Source organism: Pundamilia nyererei, unplaced genomic scaffold, assembly GCF_000239375.1.
Source record: "Pundamilia nyererei isolate P.nyererei 1_Seehausen unplaced genomic scaffold, PunNye1.0 scaffold00062, whole genome shotgun sequence".
Lineage (NCBI taxonomy): Eukaryota > Metazoa > Chordata > Actinopteri > Cichliformes > Cichlidae > Pundamilia > Pundamilia nyererei.
The window spans coordinates 2,174,945-2,195,658 of record NW_005187463.1 but is presented as its reverse complement, the minus strand read 5'-3'; the positions used below and the strand labels follow the sequence as shown (position 1 = coordinate 2,195,658).

General features: G+C 42.7%; 2 protein-coding genes across 2 annotated transcripts in view; one reads left to right on the top strand and one right to left on the bottom strand.

Annotated features, from left to right (window-relative positions):
* Window positions 1-246: 246 nt before the first annotated feature.
* Window positions 247-10,308, bottom strand: LOC102210640 (L-threonine ammonia-lyase). The gene is made up of 11 exons (XM_005735121.2): window positions 10,004-10,308; window positions 6,694-7,021; window positions 5,302-5,418; window positions 4,946-5,187; window positions 4,660-4,825; window positions 3,473-3,572; window positions 3,227-3,302; window positions 2,505-2,630; window positions 2,078-2,245; window positions 1,915-1,972; window positions 247-1,225 (listed from the first exon to the last, which is right to left on the bottom strand). Exons 1-11 carry the CDS (start codon window positions 10,117-10,119, stop codon window positions 1,127-1,129), a joined length of 1,596 nt encoding a protein of 531 aa, XP_005735178.1. The 5' UTR covers window positions 10,120-10,308; the 3' UTR covers window positions 247-1,126.
* A 5,896-nt stretch (window positions 10,309-16,204) lies between these two features.
* LOC102210339 (placenta associated 9) overlaps window positions 16,205-20,714 on the top strand; it is a 7,492-nt gene continuing 2,982 nt past the window's right edge. Inside the window, exon 1 of the mRNA XM_005735120.1 lies at window positions 16,205-16,526. Coding sequence (XP_005735177.1) covers window positions 16,463-16,526 — 64 coding nt within the window. The 5' untranslated portion in view covers window positions 16,205-16,462. The remainder of the gene's footprint in view (window positions 16,527-20,714) is intronic.

Here is a 20,714-nt window from a genome sequence, read left to right as displayed (position 1 = left end):
GTCACAGTGTCCTCTGCTTACAAACTTAAGAGCATTAGCTTGTCTTAAATGGTCCAGTCTCAACTAGAGCTTTGCCCAGACATTAGTCAGTTGGACAGTGCAGACACTACTTATTTTTAAATCCTGTGTTACTTTTACTTTTGGTGAAAGTACACCAGCATTGAAGAAAAACCCAAGCTAGTTGTCTAGTCTAGCTAGTCCCTTACTTTGCATATAAACTTCACAAATGTGAAAACACGGTTACGGTTCATTTGTCCAGAGTTTTATTTGGAGAACACTTTTAGGAGGGTTGAAACTGCCACTGTGGACAGTACAAATACAGAAATATTTACAGCATTTTAAAAAGAACATTCAATGAAAAATAGACCTTATATAGTGAAGCTGTACATGCGCTACAGGAGTCACACTCCACCCTTTAGCTAATGCAGACTGATCCACGTTCTGCCAGGGGGTGGAGCCACAAGTTGGCCACCACAGACTAAAGCGTGGCCACCCATGACAGCCGTTAATGAAGACCCAGAGGGCTCGACACACACTCAAATAGTTCTTTTTGCAGAACTGTTTCTCTATAGGGACACATTTTAATTGTAATGAGCTTATATGCTTTACCAACAACTGGGAAAAAAAGCTTTATCCACTGTTACAGATTTATTTAATCACTTGAGGGTTACATAAAAAGCTTATATAATAAGAGTAAATGAAGAAAGATCTTGGCTACTGGTGGCTCTACAGTAATTTAAAACACAGAGAAAAATACTTTATTATGTGCCAGCCCAATGTTAACCCATTAAATGGCCCAAGTTGGGAACCACTATAAAAATAGTCTGAATAGCATTCAGTTAGAATTAGCATCATCAACTGGGATGCAGTTTAACCGCTTCACAGTATATTTAAGGTGCCATGATGAAGAAGAACAAAAGCAGCATTAGTAATAGAAGGAACATGTAGATTTGCACTATAATCTCAAGGTTTTGCTGACCAGGCATTCTCTTAATGAGTCTCATATAACAGAGCTTGCATATCATAAGAGTGGTGTGTTTGTTGCAGGAATGGTTTGCATGTGTTATCCCGACGGCAGGAATCTGTTTTTAGTCAGTCTAGTTTTGTGTTTAGGGTCTCGCTGTGATCACCGGTCCAGCCAGCATATAGAGGGGTAGCGCTCGCTCAGCGTCTTGCGCAGATGAGCACTCTGCATCTTATCCCTGGTTTCCACCACACACTCCACCTGTCAACACACACACATACAGTTAGTCTTCTTATGTCATTCTCCGTCTCACACACACTCTAGAATTAGGGCAGTGAGAGGTTTGCTTGTTGCATTATGCAACACCTTTCACCTCCTGACACTTGCTCTGAATAAGCAGTACAAATTGTCAGTGGAGACTGTGGGGGTAAGAATGCAGAGCCAGGAGATTACATGATAAGTCTGCTCCATCCCTGAGCTTTAGAAATGAAGGAGAATAAAACAAATCCATTATTTAAAAAAGCTACGATGGCCCAAGTTTTATCAGTCAAGTTATGTCAGTTTCTCCCTGGCAGCTTTTCTTCATTTTTTTTCCAAGTTAAAAAAAAATAAAGGCATACTATATGTAATGTTTGTAAGTCTTAAAGTCATCAAACTGACTCAGTAGTTTCAGTTGCATAGCAACACTGTGTTTGCAACTTGCTAAAACAACAGCCAAAATTGGCTAACGGTTGTACCAGACCGAGTAAAGCTGTAGGTGGGTACTGAACTGAGCAATGCTACTTTTTTCTATCTTTTAAAAATGTATTTGTATTTTTGGTCTTTTAATTCCCGCCAACTCCCTGACAACTCCAAGCCAAGAGTTCCACGGCAATAAAGGAAAAGTGGATGAGCGGATTGGCGAGGAGGAGGAAAGAGAATGAAGTGAAGAGGACAGATTAGTCGCCTACCTTTGCCTTGAAGAGCTCTGACTTATCGCTGTGTCTACGATGGCAGACGTCCAACAACCTGGGAGGAAAAAGACAAAAGAGGCGAAGGAATGAATAAACTAAAGGTGGCACAGGGCAACGTTAAAAACAAAACCGATTAAGTCCGAACAGGTTCCTACACTACCTGACGTCCTCTCTGGTCAGAACATCCAGCAGCTTAGCCATGTCTCCTGGCCACTCTCCCAGCTGCACTGAGAACTTACTGATCCGGTTGTCCAACACCAAAGCTCGGTCCATGCACTGCCTCACCACTTCCAGCTCCATGTTAGCGCTGCTCACCACCACAGCCACCCTGCAGCAGACACAGAGGAAGGCTTAGTTTATCTGCAGTCAAAAGGATTAGCACTGCTGACATTGTTATGTTGCCAGAATGTGAGCTTTTCAGGCATTAAGGAAAACATTGAGCCCTCAGAGTTAGGACTATATTTAAAATATATATATTTCTTTTTTTAAAGTGGGAATTTGCACTGTTTGAAAACTAGAAGGTCGATGAGTAAAGAGAAATTACATGGTTCGGGTAGGAAACCGTGAAATTAATACACTTGACCCACTTTTTGCCTTTTAGTTCTGGTAGTTGGCCGGCCAAAATGGCAGCCAATCCCATGGCTCCCTCTGTGTCCACAGTGGAGCGTTCAAACTCCTGAAACCGCAGCATTGCCACCAGAGAGTCTTCCTCACTGTAAGAAAAGGAAAGAAAAATGCACTCCTTCGATATCCGATTACCAAAATTAGACTTCGACATGGGCCCCAACATCCATAAAGATATAACTGACAAGATGATGGGCCTATAATTTGAGGTGATTCACATCTGAATCTTCAGAGCCAGTCCATAACCAGACAAAATGAAATGTGATTGTGTTCACACCAGATGCACTTCTTGTGATTGTTTGTTGAAATTCTGAACCCTAGGCCATCTCCTGTCTCACCAATGTGTCGACGATGGCTCTGGTCCACCGTTCTCAAACGCTGCTTGGTGTTTTTCTCTCTCCTAACACACTTGAACAGCAGTCTCTTTTATGCCTTTTTCCATTGATGTGTGATTGTGCCTAACAGAGAACCACAGGGTTTCCAGCAGAAAGGTTAACAGCACTTTTTGGTGTGAAGCCTGAAGGACTGAGCCAGCACCAAGCCAAAACTGGCTCTGCACCAGCACCACTTCAGTGTAAAAGAGGTATTTGTGTTCTGGGAGTAATAATACATCTGTACAGTGAAGTCAGATATTTAAAAAAAGACAAAAGTTTAATTCTATAAATGTAATGTGGACGTGCAGTACCTGACAGTGATGACTTTGTCCACCAGTTTCTTTGCCAGCTGAAAGGTGTTAACACCAAGGGATTGCTCCATGAGATCTGAGAAGAGACAGATGATCATCACAAGCTCCTTTATTGCAGGGGAAAAAAGTACAAAGGAGTTTCTAACAATAAATAATGTGCACATAATCTTTTTTTTACTATCTTCCCCTTCATGAGGGGAAGGTGTGGTACGTGACTTCAGCAGAACAAGTCGGAAATGAGTTTACCTCCATAAAGTTTCTTATTGGGGTTGCTGTGCATGTCTTTGATTGGACCGTTCGTTTTCAGAGATTGTAGCAGCAAAGGGAAATCTTCTGGTTCAACTCCCTGTTGAAGAAAGGTGGGTCAGCTATTGTTCTCATGTGTTGATGATGATGATTTCTAACCTGCATTTAACTGTGGAGTAAAACTGTTGAGGTCGCTTTTGCAGAGTGTCCTGGATTGACGTAGGCAAGACCAAGCTAGCATTTTTGGAACTGAGTTTTTGGATGGTGGACAAAAAACAGTGTTGGCTGTTTTGAACCCGGGAACCTCTTCCTGTGAGCCAACAGTGCAAACAGAGTCACTGAAGCACAGTCGCAGTTTGAGTTAAATGTCAGCATTAGCATGTTCAAATGATACTGACATGCTAACATTGAGCATGGTAGTGTTTACCATGTTTGCTATCCATATTTAACATACAGGCAACCTGACAGGCTGATCAGGACTGAATGTTAATGCTAATTGTGTAGACATGTATTCATAGGTAGTTACACAAAGGACCGGCATCACTAAGTCTTTAGTGATCTTACGGCAGTTCGTCCCGTAAGAACTATGGACTACATAACAGAAATAGACTAGCACTTATTTTGCAGTGCCTTATATTTAGCATGCGCACCACTTTTCCTACCGTGAATATATGAATATATTATAAAATGGTATACACAGTATTAATTATAAATGTGAAACTGTTGTATGAATATTAAAACAGGACCATCTCTGGACTGACTGGGAGCCCTAATCAGCCTCAGTGTTGCATAATATATAGGTTTTCACTACTGGGTCAAATGTGGTAATATATTTGCTTGAAAGCTTCGCTACACAAGCTGTACCAGGATATTTCTTTATAGCTGAAAATAGAGCAAGAGGGCTGTTCTGTGCCTTCAGTGCAAACAGCACGACAGCTCTCAGAGCTGTGGGCAGACAGTGAAACAAGGGAAACCACTTCAAATACAGTCGCCTTGTTTCGTAACCCGTGCAGAATGAAAAAGGCACTTGTGTCAATACGAGGGAGCAAGAAGCAATTGTGCAATAAAAAGGATGTAGAGCTACTATAGGATCTACTATCGGTAACCAGTGATATGAGATGGGACTTCAAGCAATGAGCATACAGTGAAGATGTAAAGATTCAAAGAGCTTCTCAATGTCTGCTTACTATGACAAGAATGCGAGAGTCGAGGTGTTTGATGGCCGCAGCGGTGCCAGCCAGTAGACCATACTGTCCTGCAGCAGGAATGACCACTGCCTCCAGTTTGGGCACCTGTTCATAGATCTCCATGCCCACAGTGCCCAGCCCTGCCAGGTACGCTGCATTTTCATCTCTGCTCAGCAGCAAAGAGAGGAAGAGCAGCCTTATGTTAAGATACTAAAACATTACTTAGTACTGCAAAGACACAGACAGAAACTCTCATTCCAGCTCCTAATATGAATGTTAGACTGACTCTTCCAGGTAGAGGTATCCATTCTCCCTAGCCAGATGGCAGGCGTGGTTCTGGGAATCGCGGCCGGTGCTGCCGTAGGAGATAACCATGGCGCCGTAATCTCTGTAGATCCTGAGGCGGGGCGAGGAGCAACTTGACGGCATGATGACAAACACCGGGATCTTCAGATCCACCGCGTGGTGCGCCACGGCCATGGAGAAGTTACAGTCAGTGGCCACGATCACACCCATCCTCTGCTGCTCCTGCAAGCACAGAAACACACGCCTGACATATAATCACATGCAACAAATATGCACGCACAGCACACTTCAGTGGATCCTTACAGCGTCTGTTTCAGCTCCCCCGCCCCAATCTACCTGTGTGAGGGAGGTGAGCAGGTACAGCACTCCTCTCTCCTTCACAGAGCCGGTGTAGTGCAGGTGCTCCTTCTTCAGGTAGATCTCCATCCCGTACTGTTTGGACAATCTGGAGTACTGAGCACACAAAAGAAGCAGCATATTTCAAGAGCTCCTGCAGCAGCAGTAACCTGTTAAAGATAGATTTGCTAAGCTGGCTTTATATAACCACTCAGGTGCTCACATGCATGCTGAAATAGTTTTCACTTCATATAATTACCCCTGGCGTATGAAATCCATGGTCTTTGCCCCGAGTCATGTTCAACTTTTATGTTATTTTTGCATGCTCATCCAGCTCCAGGAGTCTCTGCCTGCTCTTTGCTTTTTGCCAACAGCCGTTAATCCAATCTGCTTCACACTTGGTGGGTATAATGCAATATAAAGTATGAAGCAGATATGAGGGCTCCTCCTAATTTGGCTAAACGCTGCAGTGCATTATTAGCGATGATGTCCCCACGAGGGCTTCACCTTTGGGTGATCTTTAGTTATTATCACCTGTCCCGCTAACAGTTGCATCACCAGTAGTTATGTCGAAGCAAGCCTCAATTAAAAGAGTTTTTCTTTGGGCGTTTTGTGGTTATTAGCAGCGACACACAACCACGCACAGTGAAAATGCAGAGATGTGCAGAGACATTATAAAAGAGAGACATGGCACTCCTGACTTGAAACTAGTGGGAGGGTCTTGAATCAGCGAAGATGATGTTAGAAATATAACGTCCAAGGACCCAAACCCAGTCTGCAGACTAACTGAAACTAAATGCACCTAACCTAAAAATGTAAATGAAAATGAATGAAAAACAGAAACGTAATAACTCTGCTTCTGGGGGGGATTATTTGGGGAAAGCAAAAGCACATATCTGAGTTTTTTTTTTGTTTGTTTTTTCCTGGTGACAACTGAGATGGAGAGAGGTGACGAGGCCTTCTTCTAGAGAGACTGCCTTCATCACTCCATCAATTTATATCAATTACATTGTTGTGAGATCACATTTAACTTAAGGCAAGTTCTAAAATGAATCCCTGATAACCCAAATGTTAGAATTTCCCATTTTTAAGCAAAAACAAACTTGTTTACAACCTGGTGCAAAAAAACTCTGCACAACTTAATTCTAACATAAAATCATCAATTTCAAATGTATCAAAGTAACGCAGACCATGAAGGCTTTGTTCAGTTTTTCCATGAGCAAAAATCTGCATCCCATTTAGACTAGTTCTGATATTAGTTCACCCTCTTGTGGTCTGTTTACAGCAAACTTCCTTAGGTGTGAAACTGAAGGAAGTGATTTCAGCTCCCAAACAAAGGTCAAAGGTCACCTTTATTGCACGTTCTCCTGCACTTATTCTGTGTTAGTGTACCGTGCAAGGCGTCTTCTGGATCCCTGACTGGATCCTGAAGGCTGCTGCGCTGATGTCCTCAAAGCGGAGGTACTGGGCAGGAGGTCTCGGGATCATCCTGAACTCGCTGACTCGTCTGGTTTTGGGGGGGTCCATGAGGACAACCTCAGGAGCCATCGCTACTTTGGTTTCGTGGACTTTCACATCACCGTTGAGAAGTTCTTCCACACCAAAGTCCTTCAGACGCTCCGGTTCAATAAGGGTGGGTCTGCGGCCCACGGTGCCGTTACTGACGGGACCATATTTGTAAGAGCTGCCGGGCTGACTGGGGCCCAGATACAACTCCTCTCTGAAAACCACAAGCAGGCATTGGGGTGTCACTTAGAAACCATATCAAATCATATTCAGAGAACTAAAGTGTGCTTTTGCACAGCTGCTGAGTCCTTCTCTTTTAAAACCATAAGACTACAGCTCCTGATCCTACACTCGTCTTTTTCACAGTGTAAATTCTTAATTTTCTGCACACATACTATTGCAAGCTAACACAGTAAAAATAACACACGGAGGCAAAGTACCACACAGTCATGAGCTGGAGCGTAGCGAGATTTGATTTGCATCTTCCAGACCCCGAAGATAAAAAGTGAGCAGATGTGAGAACGCTGATGTGAATATAATAGCTTTTCCAATTAAGCAGGTTGTTGGCGTCCACTAGCTCTCAGATCATAAAGGTTATTTCTCCCAAGTACGTAAATGCACCACCAGAGGGAACTTTTAAAACCAATTACTGTTTTCAGCTGCATGTTTTTCCACAGTGAGTAGCTTTGCAATCAGCTTGTAGCTGGTTTCCAGTATTAAACCAGTTGTTTCTGAAGGATCGGGACTTTTTTAAAAAATTACAACAGCAGGGTATGCGTCGGAAATAGTAACATAGTACATATAGTACTATATACAGTACAATAGTACATCTGTCAAGCATCAGATCTGATTTATTACTTGATTCACGACAAATTAACACAATTTTAAGATATAAAGAAAAACTAAAACCGGACCAACAGCTTAAGAAAACAAATTTAACAAAAGTGTATTTGCACAAATTCTAATTTCTATCCTCTGGATTTCAGCCAGAATGTAGGGCAGAGCTGCGAGGCCTTTGGCAGACAGTATCAGCTGATATTCTCCACATTTTAAAAGTATACATCATCACTAGAGCTACAAGTTTTATTAACAATAGACATGAAGCAATAACTCTTAGTATAATTCACCTGAAATATAAAAAATAAAAGGTTTATTTACTCAAATAATTAATCATTAAGGAGAAAGTCCTTGGTATAAACTGAATATGTATCAACAAAGTGCATAAGGAGTAATGCATAAATGTTTTTTGAGTGTAACTCGATGTAAGAACTTTGAAAAAGTGACAATTTCCCACTTTGCTTCGTCGATACGACCACTCTCACCGGCGGTCCGCTCACATTCTTTAGGCTAAGATGAATTGATTCACCTTTCACGTCGACCCTGCTTCCACTCTCGGTGACGGATTACTATTACAAGTCACCTTATGATTCATTGGGTCATTCGGCTCCTCTTTTAGGAGACACACAAGCGATTAAAAAGGCAATTTAGTGGTAATAGCAGGACAGAATGATTTATAAACGGCCGTTGGAGCTAATCAAATTGCGCGATTCATTTAAATAGCTTATTAAAGTTAGGCTGGGTATGGGCAGATTTACTCAAATGACACAACACAAAACTGGATCAGACTCCCGCGGGATGTTTCTGTCAAACAGTCAGCGCAGAGGCCTTTTACACAGCATAGACATAGTAATAGGATTATACTCATTGGGGATTAACTCAGTCACTCAGTAAAGCAGATCACATATAGTTACCAGCTACGTTTGAAACTTTGAAACAGGTTGGAGTCATTCCAATCATCGTCAGTGAGGTAAAATAAGACAACTGACTGACGAGGGTGCTTTTGCGAGCACGCAGTTCTACAATAACATCAACAAGCCACCAGGTGGAGTAGCTTTCCCAAACAATGGTCTAAATACCCTTCAGTGGTGCCAGCTCTCTATACAGAGAACATCTCGCTCTATTTATATCGCAATGATCTTGCCGTAGACAATACGGCAACCTTTCACCTCGCCTCCTGGGTCCATTACTGCTCTCTCCCCACTTGTCCTTCACTCTTTTAGCCCCATTATTCAAGCACACAGTGTGCGCTCTTAACACGGCTATGAATAAGAAAAGTCCAAGGCTGCACCTGTGATTAGGGTGCTTTGCTTCAAAGGCAGAGTTCAAAAACAGCATCAAAGGAGGGCAAAGAGCAACATGGCAGCCTCAGAAAGCCTCATCAAAAGGGAAGATGAAGCGCTGAAACAGTAAAAAACAAAAAGTTGCTTATTTTATTATAAAACAGCACAAAAAATCCCCACAAAAAGTAAGGACAAAGCTAAAAGTGAAGGAGATATTTAAGCCCACCAGGCTTTCATCAGTGCACTATCTCAGCTTCTTTATGTCCTTTTAAAGACAAAATGCCCTGTCTGGCTGCTGAGCTGCTTCCTTTTCTGATTGAAGAATAAAAAAAAGTTCATCATATGGGAAAGGAAATGTCTCCTGGCACTACATGACTGTATGTATTCCTGATGTTGCATCACTGAGTGTGCAGTTCTGCATCCTTTCGGGCAACGCTTCGACAGCTTTCTTACATTCGTCGGCTGCTTTGTTTTTGGCTCTTTGGTTATAACACGAAAAGCTCCAGAAGTTTTTAATGTGCTCAAAGAGGCAGAGGAAGATCAGTTTGCTTGTTAAATCTTGACGGTTGTAATCTTCCATATAAGTCAAACACTGAGGGAGTACTTGTAAAATCTGTTTGACCCTGAATGTGATGTAATTTATCAGCGGCACAAAGAAATGCCAATTTTCCACCAAAGCTTAAAATCAAAGCTTCCTTCCTTTCTCTAAATCTGTCACAATATCCTGAAATGAAAGAAGATGTTATGGTCAAGAATCAAGCAGAGAGGGTAGCCTATCACGGGTTGGGATGCTGGCAGGACGAGCAAGGAGAAGATGGAGAGATAGAAGGAGAAGGCCAGAGTATGTGGATCTTTGATTTGGGGGTTTGCAACAGCCAAGCATGAACATTTGGTGCGTTTTGTTGAGTTTCACTTATAATTAAAGCTGACGAAGAGACTGGACACAGCAGATGAGGAATGGAGGTCATTTAAGGGGGAGCTACCTCAAAATTCTGAGGGTAGATCTGAATCTAGAGGGTTGAGCTGGTTGGGGGAGAGGTCTGGGGCTCCGAAGAAGGCTACAGGTAATTTCCCACCTCTGCCAGAAGGGGTCATTCTCCTCGCTGTCTTTAAGGGCCGGCCGTGGTGAGTACAAACGCTCAAGTCGCTCGCTCAAATGGCTCGAGTAGAATAATTGAGCGGCAAAGTTCATCCTGGTTAGAGGACCTTCTTCCTAGAGTCCAACAAGTGTCTGTATCTGAATCCCTCTCCTGTCCCTGCTGCTGTGTTGTGTCCGAGGGATAAGAGGACACTGACTGGTGCTGCTCCCACGGCGTAATGTCCCACGCCCCAGCTCCTTCCTTTTCCTGTCCAGGGGCTATTTAAGAAGGGATTACCCATGGACATGTGCGCGGTTGGCCATGTAGTGCTTCTCCGGTGGCACGGCCCCTCCCAGAGCTCTATTCCTGTGCTCGCACTGAGATTACTTCCCCTTTTTGTGACGCAGTGCTAATCAGACTGTCTAAGGAGATAGATACAGACTTAGGGTTTAACTAGGAAGCAGCGATCTAGAGGCTCAGCAACACAGAGGAGACAACAATAGATGGAGGATCAGAAATGCATGATTTTTTAGCCACCAAAATCAATTAAAAAAGAGACACTTGCAGCAGTTTCATCATTATGTGGCATTTCTAGTATCACGAAGTGATGCAGTTGTTGCAGCCTCTATGAGATACAGGGAGGGAAACTGTAGGAGATTTCCCATTCAGCTGTCAGATGTAAGTGCTTACATCTGTAAGAAAGTGAAAAAGGATGTTGCAACAGGAGAGACTATGTTCTGGCACCACAAATGAACAGCTGAACATGGTAGAACTGTAGAAAGACAGGCTGCCAGACATGAGACGCCAAAGGGAAAGCTTAGGTTTAGACTCTGTTCAGCTCTGATCAGGCGTCAAAATCTAAAACCTGAAGAGCAGCAGTGTGTCCAGCAGTCACCGGAGTCTCACTGGCAACTGATAAGCTTATTTTCAATTAGTTTCTTAATGAGTTGTTGCCTTTTTAGACAGCTGTGTGTGGAAAAAAGCTCCAATAACAGTTAGGAAAGTGGAATTGGGACTCTGTGCAATCAGTTTTGCAACTTTCCAAACTTCACTGCAAATGGTCAATTTTGGTTAATGTTTTTCATGGTCCAATGACATCTTGTAAAACCATATTTCAAGGAAAGTGAAACCTATACAAGATAACTGGTCTCATATTACCTTCAGCTTATACACACTAAATCTGCCAATCTGCTTCGTCTGAAGTGTCTGCCAGGTGGTAGTTTGGGGAAACCGTCTTCTCCAAGACATCCAGAGGTGGACTGGCAGCTGAGAACTAACAGTCATTTACACCCACTTCAATCCATAAATTCTAAGTTGCGACAGAACAGCTAGAGTTTGAACTCTCAGCTCCTTTTTATCGCTGTTGACATACACATGAAATACCACTCGAACAGGTACGAGATAAGATCACAACGTAGGCTATTTGTGCTTGAGTATGTCAAATATTGCACTATATCTCTGCAGAGTACTTTCATCACAATCTGAACTGAGCCATAAGGAAAGTCAAAGTGACCAATGTCTAAAAAAAATAAACTAAAATAAAACTAACAAAGGGAACAATGTTATACATCCCATTTCTGACAAGGGCTTTATAAACACTTTGAATACAAAATTAGCCAAACGACCAGAAGCTAATTTAGGCCATAGTGTACTGCATGCTTAGTGTTTGGTTGTTCTAAAATACTTTATAAGGAGTAAGCTCTGCAATTTTTCAGTGAGCACATTTTGTGTAGCAATAAACCACCACAACACATATGCTAGTTTTTGCTAGCGAAAGTTATAATCCTACACTGGGAAACGATGCCCCCTGCAGTGCACACGTGCTAACGTTAGCAGATAATGGTTCTGGTTTAAAAAAATAAATAAATAAATAAAAATGAGCTAGGGACAACCAAGATGTCAAAGTAGAGGCTTCAAAAGGTTTTCCAAAAATGTTTCGTGGCAGTGGCTCCATCCGTTTGTTTTGATATAATTCATCAGTAAACAAATGAAAGGTGAAAAAAAATACAACAACAATCATGCAAGATGATACAATGCTAGGTTAAGCTAATATCCATTAGGACGTTGGACGACGGTGCTGTAGTGGTTAGCGGTGCTTTGTCATATTAAGACGTTTTGGGGTTTGAATACAACTGTTTGCACATTCTCCCTGCATCTGTGTGGGTTTTCTTTGCACACCCTTCCTTCCTCCCACAGTCCAAAGACATGTAAGTTGGGTTTAAAGGGGATTCTGAAATTGGTTTTGATTGTGAATGGCTAACACGACGGCCTACAGTAGATATCCTGCCTATCCTATGACAGCTCCATCCCAACCATGATCCTTAATTGAATACACAGAAGAAAATAGATGGACGACAACAACTGTTTACTTTGATTTAGTTTGATCACTGTCGATGAGACATCAAAGTAAGTGATCTCTCCTCAGGTGCTAGCATATCAAAACACTGACGTAGCAATGTGGCAACGCAACCCCAGTCACGTTTCTCCTAAATGACTGCAGTAAGGACTGAACACAGAGCATGCGTTAGGGTCTGTGAACTTTAACTTATTAACTCAGGTGTATTGTGGAGTGAAAGAAGTTAAATGACGCACAAAAAAAGTTAGGGTACTTTTTTAGCAAACAGGGCGCCATGTGTTCTGTAAAGGTTTTGGTGCAACACTTACAGGTCCTCTCGTTTTATTTTTTTATACTGTAAGGAGTCCATTTCTGAAAAAGCTTGAGGATCCTGATCTAGTGTGCAAAGTAATTAAAGTACAAACCTGAATAGTGAGAACATGCGAAAAGGTTTCCTTTTTTAAACACAGCAAACACGAAGTGGGATTGCGACAATCCAGGGAACCCAGAGGCCAATTATTGACTTGTCTCTAAACCAGACTTCACACACACCACCACACATCTCACTCAGATTAGACTTAGCTTCTTACAAAAGTGGCAAAAACATGGTGTATGCCAGAGAGCTGAGGTCACATATTGGCAGCGAGGAGCAATAATGAGATCCGTGTCGAGGTGGAGACGATGAAATGACCACCGCCGAGGGTCCTCTTAATCTCTCCACGACTGTGGTGACATCTGGTCATCATAACTACTGGCAGGCGTTGCAGTAGAAAACAAAGAGACGTATGGACAGGAGGACGGAAATAGGCAGTGGGAAGGTGACCTCGCTTCCAGCAGTCTGTCACACGGTGGCTCAGCGTGATGCCGGCTGTGATCCTCTGGTTGTGAGCTTCTGCAGATGCTCTGTTCTTTACGTTGCGTCTGATGCCTGAAAACACGCATTAGCTAAATGGTCACAGGGTGAACTCTGACACATATGTACATTTATTAGCCTGTTGATTGTAAAAAGGGGGGGTTGGGGAGGGGAACTCCAAATTCCAGTTCTAACTGCAGTTCTTTAAAATTCTAATGGTACACATATATATATGCGTGACTATAATGTGTGTTTGTGTGTGGATTTCATTCATATTAAGGCTTACTGCTACATTTACAGCTGTTGTGTTTTCTAAATAAATGAAATAGCAATTGGGGAAATTGTCTTTATGTTTTATCAAATGTGTCCAAGCTTTTGAATATGCAGCATATAAAAGTTTGCTTTTGATTTCTGGCGTATTAAATTTATTCTGACAGGATGAAATTATTGTTCTTTCCTTGTGTTGTTGCCCCTTTCAGTTTTCTTATCCCGTTTTCCTGTTGATGCTTCTGTAAAGGCTGACCATGTGTGAGACACATAGCTATATTTCCCCGTGTCCTCGGCCTGTATCTCTGGTTTGGATCGGCTAACAGACATAAATGTCCGCTGACTCTCTTTCTCTCCGCTGAGCCCTTTGCTCACTTTCCGCCAATGTTGTTTTCTGCTTCTTAACCTGTAGATCTGCTTAAGCGGCCAAAGAAATGAGCACAGAGCAGGAAGGCTGTAGACACTCTGGCTTAATAAGGTTAGATAATGCGTAACAGTCTTTGCTGTTTGTGTGTGGCAATGTGTGTGAGTCATCGACACAGAGAGAGAGAGCAGGAGAAGTCAGTTTACTGGGAATAACAGGAACCAATCAATGCGATTACAAAGGGCATTGTCTGCTGCTGAATTGATTTTGATTTCTTCGTCTTCCTGCTGAACAGAAATAACCTCCTGGTGGATGTTATCAGATAGCCTCAGACCCTCTCTTGATTTGATCAAAAAACTGTTTAAATAATAAAACTGAAATTAAAAGAAAATTGTCTACATCAGTCTTACCTTGTGTCTGGATAGAGATAAGATTGGATGCACTGCAGGGTAGCGATGTAAATCAGTGTAATACAGTACTGCTATGAGTTATAAATAAAACCTTGAAATCTTGTTCTTCGGGACATACACTCATTGGCCACTTTGTAGGTACACCTTGATGATACCGTGTTGGACGTCCTGTTGTCTTCAGAACTACCTTAACACTTTTTTTTCATTCTTCTATTGTCCAGTTTTGGTCCATGTGAACTGAAGGTAGCACCTGGCCTTCTGCTGCTGTAGTTCATCTCCTTCAAGTTGTGCATTCACAGATGTTCGATTCAATTTAACAACAACAGTCACTTCAAGGCGCTTTATACTGGAAGGTAGACCCTACAATAATACATACAGAGAACAACCCAACAATCATATGACCCCCCCTATGAGCAAGCACTTTGGCGACAGTGGGGAGGAAAAACTCCCTTTTAACAGGAAGAAACCTCCAGCAGAACCAGGCTCAGGGAAGGGCGGGGCCATCTGCTGCGACCGGTTGGGGTGAGAGAAGGAAGACAGGATAAAAGACAGAGTTCTTCTGCATACTTTGGTTGTAACAAGTAGTTATTTGAGTTACTGTTGCTTTCCTATTTGCTATTCTGTGATGCCAACGAGGCATTTTCACCCAGAAAACTTTTAACTCACCGGATATTTTTTTCCTTTTTGGACCATTGTTCTTAAATCCTAGAGACGGTTGTGGGGAAATCACAGAAGATCAGAAGATATCAAAACACTTAGTCCTGTGTGTCTGCCACATTCAAAATCACTTTAATCACTTTCCTTCCATATTCTGATGCTCAGTTTGAATTTCAGTATGTTGTCTTGATCATCTCTAACAGCCTAAATGCACCGAGTTGCTGCCACGTGATTGGCTGTTAGCCCACCTGACGCTAATGGTCGATTATGTGTCCTTTTTTGCTGAATAACAGCAAAAAAGTGTCTTAGCAGTTGTCTCCTGAGCAATCCCAGCCCATGCTGCCGTTGCGTTGGAAGACAAAATCAAATCAAATCTTCATATATCCTTCTTTCTTCATGATTCCTTCAAACTTTGATGAGATTCTCAGTTCCAGAAACATTGAATAATCCCCACAGCTTAATACTCCCGCCACAGTGTTTCATTGTGGGGACAGTGTTCTTCTGATTGTTCTTTCTCCAAACATAAACAGTTTCATCTCATCTGACGAAAGGGCATGCTTCCAGTATGAATACCCTTTCTCCAGGTTGTCCTTAGCACACTTTAGTCTGGCTTGAAGGCATTTCTCTCGGTCTGTGTCTTCTTTGAGATTCCAATTCTTGACTTGACTAAGTCGTTCACGAGTGTATTAGCAGTTGTCATTAGACTCGTCTCTCGCTAGTTTTCTTTCCAGTCTTTGAAATCTTTTGCTCCCTCTGCCAGGCTTCTTCTATACTGTGTGGCTCTCTTTGAATTTCTTGATGATATTTCTCACTCCACGTCTTGATGCATGGAAATGCTGTGATAACTTTGTGTGTCTATCTCCTGCTTTCTGGGCATCACCAATTCTTTTATTCAGCCTAAACTGTTTTTTATTTTGGTGCTTTCTTATCTCACAGCTCAAACCTTTCCTGAAGTTTTGGGTGTTTTTCTGAAATGATTCTGATCTTTGTGCAAAAAGAAATCATTTATGCTTTCTAAAGAAAACTCGAATGCTTGGAAATACTGTGTTGAAAGTCCCTTGTTCTCTTAAAACAGCAGTTGGGAAAATTTGGTGGTGGGGGGGGTCTAATAATTTTGTCCTCATCTGTACCTAATAAAGTGGCTAGTTTGCTATCTTCCATATAAACAAAAACAACAAGCCACCACAGGTACTTTTTTTAGGATGAATGCCAGTAACTCAAAACTAAATACAACCTTGTTTAAAGGCTTGCCAGTGTGCAGCTGAAAAAGAGGAGTCCCCTCCCCAGACATCTCTCCCGCCCCTTCCCAGAATCTGAACTTTTTGTCCCGCTTCTAATGTTTTCATTAGGAAAGTGAGCTCAACCAAGTCAGGGAGGGAAGGATTAGAAAGCAAAGGACCGAACACGGGGCAGAGAGGGAGAAGGGAAGAGCTTTATGGAAGCAGAAATCTTTGGGTTTTTATCCTAATTTTGAGTTAAAAGAGATTTCCGGTCTCTCACTTCTTTGTTTCTTTTCTCTCACACTCCTCACTCTTTGCCACCAGCTGCCCGCCAGGTTTCTGTCTTCATCATGAGCTGCCCCTCCGGCTCCTCGATTGGACTCCTCCTCCTCCTGATTGGCTATGCCGCAGCAGGTAAGTGCGGTGTGTATCGTGGTGGAGGTGGGGGTCACAGGTCAAACAGGAAGAGTCAGAGAACACAGAACAGAGATCAGCGTTTTGATTTGCTAAAACTGATTTATGGATCAGCTTAGTGGAGATACATCCGATCATCTCCATCCTACTACATGTTTGTAGCACAGTGCAATAGACTTTAGAGGTTTACAGATGTGTGTGTGTCTGTGTGTGTGTGTTTGTGTGTGCGTGCTCACATGAGCGCCAAACTGACATCATGCATGTTTGAGTGTGTTCGGGATTTTGCCAGCACATCTGTTACTAATTTAACTGCAGCTCTGGCTACGCTTGAGCGAATACGTTGCGAGTATTTCTCAAACGATCACTTCATGTATCGTGTTCATCTGCCGCTTCAAACCAGCATTTCTGAGCTCTGCGTGTTCCAGTGTCACCGAAATCTAATGGAAATTCAGAAATATGTGGGACAATCCCTCAGAGCCAAATCTGTGTGTGACAGCCTCAGAGTGTGAATTACACTGACTTCATACTACAAGAATGGCCAACTGCAGGAAGCAAACAGAGTGAACACACACAAACACACAGACCACAGTTGATGTCATCTAAAAACTTCGTTTTTATTTCACACACTAAGTATGAAAAGATAATTGGGTCATACAATAGTTATAGACTCGTGTGTTGGGTTATCTTAAAAGAAAAGATGTAAATGCTACAAAACGAAAAAGTAGTGAAAACAGTTGAACTGTCACAGAGCAAGAGGCAAAAGCAGTGGACGTGACAGTTGACTTGTAAGCACAGAAACCAGATGGCTTTTCTGATTAACTTAACACGCTGAAAATAGTTCAAGTTCGTTTGTTTTTACATGAAAGAATGGAAGCGTCAGTGAAAAGTGAAGTCAAGTGAAATCAGCTGATTATATTCAAGAAAAGCAGGGGTAGTGCTGTCTTTAGTTATTTCACAGTCAGCTGAAAGTAGCATTCAGCTGACTGATGTGTCAACTAAACTGGAGTCACTGCATGCCACCGAACCAGCCATCCATCCATCATCCATCCATCAAGCCAACCATCCATCCATCCATCCATCCATTCATCCATCCATCCATCCAGCATGGTTGGCATCAAGCCAACCATCCATCCATCAAGCCAACCATCCATCCATCAAGCCAACCATCCATCCATCCATCATCCATGCATGGATGGTTGGCTTGATGGATGGATGGCTATCCATCCATCAAGCCAACCATCCATCCATCAAGCCAACCATCCATCCATCCATCCAACAGCCATCCATCCATCCATCCGCCCATCCATCCATCCATAGCTTGATTTAAACCTCTACAGGAAATCTCTGTCCTAATTTATGCAGTAACTGAAATCTTGTATCCCCAACCTTCCACACCATTCAAGTCGTTGTGGTATGCATCGACCTGGCGTGTAGTTATACTTCTCAGGAGGTTCATGTCAGGTTACATAGAAGGCTGTTAAAATGGGGTTCTGGTTATGGTGTTAGTTACAAAGTAGATCTGACGCAGAAGTATAATTCACGTGTAAGCAGGGATGACCTCCCGCTTCCCAGCTACCTCCTCCAGCTCTTCCGGTGGGATACCAAGACCAAGCCAGCCGAGAGATGTATTCTCTCCTGCTTCTGCTTCTAGGAGGCTTCCAGGAGGCTGTTTTACTCTGAACCCTTTCCAAGTGTCCAAGCTTCTCACTCTATATCTATTTGAGAGTACCACCACCCCAGGGGAAGTAATTTCATTCCTTCTGTCATTGCCAGAAGCTCGTGACCATGGGTAGAAGTAGAAATATGGGTCCACTGGTAAATCACCAACTGTGCTTTTATGCTCAGCTCTCTCTTTACTACAACAGACCAGTACTGCAGAAGGTTTTAAACTGAAAGGAGAAGGTAAAGTTACCCAACCAAAGTGTCAGTTTGGATGTCAGCAGTGTGGAGTAAGGAGGAAAGGTCTGAAATGTCAGCTGACTTGTAGCTTAAACTTTAAAAGTAATGTGGCTGTCAGTTAAACAGTGAGCTCTGACCTGTATTGACTTTTCAATTTTACACTCAGCTGAACTCCTGCTTTCCTATAGAGAGCCACGCAAAGCATCACATACAAACACGCTCAACACACACACCAGGTAGTTGACCTTTGTCCTCAGCTGCAGCTGTGTTAGATCGTCATATCTGTGTTTGCTTTTCCTGTGGTGTGTTTTCTTGATGTGTGTTTACGTGTGCATGTGCATTTCTTAACCTCTTGGAAGAGCTCTGAAAGAGGAAAAACAGTCTTCAGCGAGTTGGCCTGAAAGCACATGCCAACATAAACAGGAACAAATGCCTTCTTGCTGTTTGTTAACACAAGCTGGCGATTTCGCATCCGCCCCTTTTTATCGCATCTGCAAAAAAAGGCAGACTCAGTGGGTGCCACATACATCACAAACTTCTGCATGTAGCTCCCCGTTGCAAGTTTTACTCTAAAAGAGCAGGCTGCGCTGTGTACACGCTGACACTTAGATGGAAGCGCAGTTGTGGTTTGGAGGGATTTCAGCCCCCCTCACTCCCAACCAGATCCCCCTTTCTTCCCCCTGTTGTTTTTGATTTTGAAACCAGCAGCACATTCACTACAACAATAGATTGTGGTTGTTGTGAGATGCAACAGCGAGAACCGCCACTTTGATAAATTCACATCTGGCTCTTTAGTGTAGATCCAGTGTAGGAAAACTTCATGTCTTTTGCAGACTTTTCATAATTCATCTGTCACTGTCAAATCAAAGCAGCGAGCTTTGCCAAGTCCTCATACACAAGAGTGAGTGCAACAAAACCCCCACTGCGGAGCACACACCGAGGCAGACATCTGCTTAGTCCGCTTGCTGGGAAGCCTGATGAATTTAATGTACCTTCCATCATCCATCGCTCTTTCTTGGCCCGATTCCTGCATGTACTGAACTTGGCACTCGCTGGACACCATAATGGTGCTTGTAAAAATGTTTCCATGAGAGGCTGTGGTAAAATCAGGGCAGCTTGATGTTCAGGTACAGCTGAACAAGGGAGTACAACTCTTTGTGTGTTGGCCACAAAAGAAAAAATGACTAATTGACCCCTAACTACAATACTTAGTTAGGGGTCAGGGTCAGCCAAACACTTCATAAAGATCACTAATTCTCAATAACATGCTGTCAAGCCTTAGCCGTCTACATTCACACCAAGTGTTTCGTTGTTTCTAAATGAGAGTGACTTCACAGCTGCAAGCATTCAGCCAGTGGATGAGACAGTCACTTTACTTTATAAAGAATAAATACTATCAAGGGGAGCTTGGCCTGTCGCCGATAAGAAGACGTTAAAAAAAGAAGCAGAGAGCTGCAAGTGAACGGAAGCGTCCCCCAAATACCCGGGCTTCAAAGAGAAACAGATAATTGGAAACTTAAGTGTGAGAAGGGAAATGCCTGGGACAATGCATGTGGCCCTCTCTGGCCTGCTGAAGCGAATTAACACCAAGCATCACGGCTGTCTCCTCAGCATACTAACTGTGGCCTTCAAGTAGGCCTGATCAATCGGCTGCTGTTTAACTAAAGAGTCACATAATTCAAGAAAATATAAACTGTTAAAAGGAGCATTGCATTTGGAAACGAGCAGATAAGCAACATAAGCTAAAAGCACATTTCCTCTGGTTAGTTTTCAGCTCTACATTAAAGATGTACATCAGATGGCAAAGACTTGTTTCTTTATAAGGACGTGTAACAATAATATAAACTTTGATATTTATTTGTTTTCTTTGCAAGATAAAGTCAATCTGCACAGAAACCTTTTCAGTTTTAAAGACAAACTAAACCCAACGTGTAATTCTTGAGCTTGTTTACATGGAGTACCGTTGTGTTTGCATGGCCAAACGCTGCATGCATTTAACATATAGATTTAAAAGACAGGCAGCACGGTGGTACGGTGGTTAGCACTGTTGCCGCACATCAAGAAGGTCCTGAGTTCAATTCCACCATCAGGCCGGGGTCTTTCTGTGTGGAGTTTGCATGTTCTCTGCGTGGGTTCCCTCCGGGTACTCCGGCTTCCTCCCACTGTCCAAAGACATGCAGTTTGTGGGGATAGGTTAATTGGATAATCCAAATTGCCACTAGGTGTGAATGTGAGTATGAATGGTTGTCTGTCCTTGTGTGTTAGCCCTGCGACAGACTGGCGACCTGT

Coding starts and splice junctions, on each gene's coding strand:
- LOC102210640 (XM_005735121.2), bottom strand. CDS start 10,119: ATGAACTTTGCCGCTCAATTATTCTACTCGAGCCATTTGAGCGAGCGA. Junction 2,631..3,226: donor GACAAAGTCATCACTGTCAG/GTACTGCACGTC, acceptor CTTTTCTTACAG/TGAGGAAGACTCTCTGGTGG. Junction 1,226..1,914: donor CAGAGCTCTTCAAGGCAAAG/GTAGGCGACTAA, acceptor GTGTGTTGACAG/GTGGAGTGTGTGGTGGAAAC.